We start from the raw sequence: 5849 nt of genomic DNA on the forward strand, positions 1-5849 counted from the left end.
CTTGCCACAGTTCTGTCTCTGAGCTCTTCAGGCAGTTCCTTTGACCTCATGATTCTCATTTGCTCTGACATGCACTGTGAGCTGTAAGGTCTTATATAGACAGGTGTGTGGCTTTCCTAATCAAGTCCAATCAGTATAATCAAACACAGCTGGACTCAAATGAAGGTGTAGAACCATCTCAAGGATGATCAGAAGAAATAGACAGCACCTGAGTTAAATATGAGTGTCACGGCAAAGGGTCTGAATACTTATGACCATGTGATATTTCAGTTTTTCTTTTTTAATAAATTTGCAAAAATTTCTACATTTCTGTTTTTTTCTGTCAAGATGGGGTGCTGAGTGTACATTACTGAGAAATGAACTTTTTTGATTTTTGGAAAATGGCTGCAATGAAACAGAGTGAAAAATTTAAAGGGGTCTGAATACTTTCCGTACCCACTGTATAAGGCTGTCTGCAGACCACAGGATTTACACCACCCTCCGACCTGCAGGGATGTTGTACGGGTTTATCTGTCCTGTATTGGAATAAACTCTTTTGCACCGATCTCTGATCATCTCTGTGAAACCTTTGTATTCTGATTGTTGTCTATTTTTGTTGATTTGTAAAAATGTTTGTCAAAGTTCACACTTTCTTATCTGTCCCAAGTCTTGAATTTGACACTCATCTTCAAACCTTTCAGCACATTCAAAATCTCTCCCACATATCTGTGTTCTCTGACATGTCCAGAAAAAGTTGCAATATTATGAGACTAATGTCTTCATTTAATGAGAATCCATAATGTATTTAAAAAAGTCTTCCTGCCCTGTACTCTGCTGTTTATTACATCATAGCTCTGCTGATGTGTTAGTATCCCCTTCAGACCATATGACAGACACAGAACTGGATGAGACAAGGAGGTGGAAACCGAAACAAAGTGAATTCACTTGTGATCAGGCAGAAATCTCACCACAAATCCACACTAGGGTTGGGCGATGTCTACAAAATTTCCATCAGATGATGTCTGCAATGACACATTGGGATGGATGATGTCATCGGGTGCGCGGGCAGTCGTGAGCAGTTGTCTTATGTGCACATGTTCTCGCACAAACTTCACTCAAAAAAAAATTGGTAGACTATTAACTTGCGTTACAAGTCACGGTCGCGGTGGATATTTTACGCACGGACCAGGTAAAGCAGTTTCAGTTGTTTGATAGGCTGCGTCATTAATAAGCCGACGTGTGGCTCACCTGCTGCTCTGATAATATGGGAAGAGTACATATTATAACGGATTGCGGGTGGAAATATACGGGAAAAAGATGATTTCTCAGTCTTTTGGACAACTTTATAAAACATATTGCTGATGGAGAAAATGGAGCAGATGGTGGGAGAGAGACGGAGAGGCGGGGCAAGTCGGGCTGTTTACCTTAGATATAGGTGTGTGAGTGTGTCAGATTGTGGGGAGAAGAGAATTCCGAGGCAGGAGCAATGCATACTTTAACAATAATAAGAATGTTTGTGGTCATTAAAAGCTGCTTTCACAGAGTGGTATAATGTGAAAATTTGAGATTTTTTTCTGCTGGAGGGGCAGGGGGTTTACAATCACGATGCCAGCTCAACGTCGTGATGTCTGTCAGTCATCGCCGATAGACGATGCCATCGTCCCAACCCTACAACTCCACACATTACCTTCAGTACCTCTGATAAAGTGCAGCTCACAATCCCAAACAGAGCAAGTTTGCGCCTCACTTTTTAGATGTTTATATTGCAAAACTCTATCAGATATGTTACCACTTCCAGTGTTTCCCACAGAAAGACAGTGTAACTGTGGCGGGGGGGGGGTGCGTGCATCGATATTGACTACCAGCTATGTACAGCGTGCTAGCCTCGAAAATCCAGCTACAGTCTAACGTTAACTTAGCTCTCCTTATTAGCTAGGGTCCTTGCATGCTTGCTGATGCCTTTTTTTTAAGCTGGGTCTCCGACATTGACTGCGCTGTGTTGGACAGATTTGTGCAGTGGTGTTCCATGAGGGAGAGAGAGGGGTACGGGTGAGAGAGAGAGAGGGACGAGCAAGAGGAAGTGCTGCGCCAATGCGCTACGGCGCTCTGCAATCAAATACGATTTTAAATGGGCTTAGTAAAAAAATCACATTGAAAATCAATATGTGGCAATCAGCATTGTTGTTGTGGCGGGCCGCCACAAATAAATGAACGTATGGGGGAAAAACTGCCTTTGACTCAAAGCAGAAGAGGGAGGGGTTTGCTTCATTACTATCATGGCGTACATCTGTGTCACATCAGCTGGGTGGGTCACACCCCAAATTTACAGCTGTTTACAGAAACTGATGTAGTTACAATGTGTGTATGTATTTCATTATTCTCCACAGACGTCCAATTGGTGTTGGTGAGTCAAGAAGAGGTTCCCCCTGAGCAGCAGGACTGGAGCCCCAGTCTGGACCAGGAGGACCTACCAAAGCCCCCACATATTAAAGAGGAGTGGAGCCCCAGTCTGGACCAGGAGGACCCACCAGAACCCTCACACATTAAAGAGGAACAGGAGGAACTCTGGACCAGTCAGGAGGGAGAGCAGCTTCGAGGGATGGAGGAGGCTGATATCACCAAGTTCACATTCACTCCTGTCCCTGTGAAGAGTGATGAAGATGAAGAGAAACCTCAGTCCTCACAGCTTCATCAAAGACTAACTGAACAGATGAAAACAGAAGCTGATGGAGAGGACTGTGGAGGACCAGAACCAGCCAGGAACTCTGATACAGATAGACATTTACAACCAGATCCTGATGACAAGACGTCAGACTCCTCTGAACCTGAGACTGATGACAGTTGTGATTGGGAGGAGACCAGGGAACCTCAGTCAGGTGCAACCCCCCTGCAAAATAACAGTGGATGTAACAGTGGTGGGAAATCATTTAGCTGCTCAGAGTGTGGTAGACGCTTCAGCCAAAATGCAAGTTTGAAGAGACACAATAGAATCCACACAGGAGAGAAACCCTACAGTTGTTCTGTCTGTGTCATGGGATTCGCACGAAAGGGATATCTCCAAGAACACATGAAAGTCCATACAGGTGAGAAACCTTTCAGTTGTTCCATCTGTGGTAAAGGATTTGCACAAAAGACACAGCTTACTCGGCACACTATTGTCCATACAGGGAAGAGACCCTTCAGCTGTTCTGTTTGTGGTAAAAGTTTCGCACTAAGCTCAGGTTTGACCACACACTTAAGAGTTCATACAGGTGAAAAACCTTTCTCGTGCTCAATTTGTAAAGCAAGATTCAGGAGCAGTAGCAATTTGTCCGCACATGCAAGAGTCCACACAAGGAAGAAGCAATTAAGCTGTTCAGTTTGTGGTAAAGTCTTTCCACGAAAGGTTAATCTGACAAACCACATGGCACTCCACACAGGGAAGAAACGATACAGCTGTAGAGTATGTGGCAGAGGATTCACTTGGCTTTATCAACTCCAACACCATCGGAGTGGAGGTCATCAGTGCACACAGCTTCATCAAAGACAAACTGAAGAGAACCGAGATGCAGAGCATTTCAAAATGGAAACTGAAGGAGAGGACTGTGGAGGACCAGAGATGGCCAGGAACTCTGATCCAGATTTCCTTTTACAACCACATACTGATGGCAAGACTGAAGACTCTTCTCAACCTGTGACTGGTGACAAGGAGCATCAGTCAGGTTCAAACCCTATGAAAAACAATGAGGCCCCTGTTAGACTTATTTTAGAAGGAAAATGTTTCAGCTGCTCCGTTTGTAAAAAAACGTTTAAACAGAGACGAGATTGTGTGAAACACTTGAGAATTCACACAGGGGAGAAGCCCTACAGTTGCTCTGCCTGTGGTAAAAGATTTACACAAAGCTCAAGTTTGAAAACACACTTGAGAATTCATACAGGAGAAAAACCTTTCACATGCTCAATTTGTCAAAAAACTTTCCCACGGAGAGATACTGTTGTGAGGCACATGAGAGTCCACAAAAGGGAGAAATGTTTAAGTTGTTCAGTTTGTGGTAAAGCATTTCCTAAAAGCAGAAGTTTGACCCAACACTTGAAAGTTCATACAGGAGAAAAACCTTTCAGCTGTTCAGTTAGTAAAAAAGGTTCTCAAGGGAGAAGAGATGTTGTGAAGCACATGACAATCCACACACTGTCTGTGGTAAAAGATTTACAAAAAGCTCAGCTCTGACCACACACTCAAGAATTCATACAGGAGAAAAACCTTTCACATGTTGAGTTTGTAACATTTCAGTCAAAGAAGCAATTTGTCCACACACATGAGATTGCATACTGCTGGAGAAGTTAGTGTTTGTGAGAAAAACATGTGCTGGTCCACGTGTCCTGGTAAGAATCTCCCTCTTTCCTTGAGATCCATGTCACCTTTTCGCATATTTAGGTTATCTATATTTCAATATCTTAACAACGTGTGTGCATATTACTGATGCTGGACTCAACAGTATTACTTGTAATTGCAATTTGCTTCATGTAATCGTCTAATTGATTTCTTGTTTGATACTTTTTCTCATTGAATCACAAATGTATTATGGGTCCTGATTGTGTGAGTAAATTAGATGTACTTATTGTGCTAGCTATAACATGTCTGAACCATGATGTGTCTTCGCTCTGGGGTGAGGGTGTAAGCTGCCTAGTAACTCAGGGTGTCCGCGGGGTCTTAAAAAGTCTTAAAAGGTAATAAATAAATATAGCAACAATCGCCATTTAACAAGGTATTACATTTTGCATATATTTTTGTCAGTGTAAAAATCCTGTTTGTCCAAAGAGTTTGTTTGCTAAAAGTGTAGGTGAACGTATTTATATATAATGCATAGCCAAAAATACTAGACAGGCAGTGCATAGCCACTGTGTGATCGTTTCTGTAACGTTAGGCGCAGGGATCTACGGTGCCCCTATTTCAGTCTTGCCCCAAAAAATAGATCCATGCGAACAGAAAAATGATTTACGAGTACAACCGACCGTAATCTCCCACACGGACCCTCAATGCTAATCGTCCAAATGTGGCCACTTGAACAGCCCCGTTCCTCAAAAACAAGGGCGAGATGAGCCACCAGCAGCTGAATTGGTAAGATAGAAGACAACAAGGAAAATTCAAGGTGCATGTGGGTTTGGTTAACGTTAGCTGGCTATAAATCGGTGCCTTTTATTGAAATACGTTCAACTTGTCATAAAGCCAATGCTATTGTCAGTGTCACTTTTTGTGAACAGATCAATCACAGCCTGAATGAAGTTTGATGTGTTGCAACAAATAAATGTTGAACTGTTCTGCATAAACGGGTATGATTATTGATGAGTTAGCCTGCCTAAAATCAAGGTTGTAGCCTAGAACATTTTTCTTTCACAAAGTTTATGAATAAACTGCACCACCTACACTACTTTCGTTATTCTCTTCATCTTTATAATAATATAATAATCTTTATTTGTAGAGCACTTTTCAAAAACAAATGCTTTAACAAATGTAAAGACAATAATACCCAAAAGACAATAATACAAAAACAATACAAGATAAAAGCAAGAAAACATTGAAAAGACTAAAATACACGTTTAAGATAAATATAAAATTAGTAAAATAGAATAAAATAAAGTCAAATAAGATCGGGAAAGGCTCTCCTATAAAAGTATGTTTTAAGAAGGGACTTAAAAGAGTTCACTGACTCAGCCGACCTGATTTCCTCGGGCAGGCTGTTCCAGAGCCTCGGGGCCCTGACAGCAAACGCTCTGTCCCTTTTAGTTTTCAGTCGAGACTCTGGAACAGACAACAGACCTCTGCCCGAGGATCTCAAGGTACGTGCTGGTGCGTATGGGACTAAAAGGTCAGAAATATAACATGGCGAGAG

At 42.1% G+C, this 5849-nt stretch overlaps 1 protein-coding gene across 2 annotated transcripts in view; it reads left to right on the forward strand.

Annotated features, from left to right (window-relative positions):
* The window catches only part of LOC123971657 (gastrula zinc finger protein XlCGF57.1-like), a 6765-nt gene extending 1390 nt beyond the window's left edge, over positions 1–5375 (forward strand). Inside the window, exons 2-3 of one of the 2 annotated variants that reach the window (XM_046050637.1) lie at positions 2367–3062; positions 3399–4741. In XM_046050637.1, the coding sequence (XP_045906593.1) occupies positions 2367–3062; positions 3399–4186 (1484 nt within the window). In that variant the 3' untranslated portion in view covers positions 4187–4741. Of the gene's footprint in view, positions 1–2366 lie in introns of both variants that reach the window. The other variant, XM_046050629.1, reaches the window with a different exon arrangement.
* The last annotated feature ends 474 nt before the right edge of the window (positions 5376–5849 follow it).

This window comes from Micropterus dolomieu, linkage group LG01 (assembly GCF_021292245.1).
Source record: "Micropterus dolomieu isolate WLL.071019.BEF.003 ecotype Adirondacks linkage group LG01, ASM2129224v1, whole genome shotgun sequence".
Lineage (NCBI taxonomy): Eukaryota > Metazoa > Chordata > Actinopteri > Centrarchiformes > Centrarchidae > Micropterus > Micropterus dolomieu.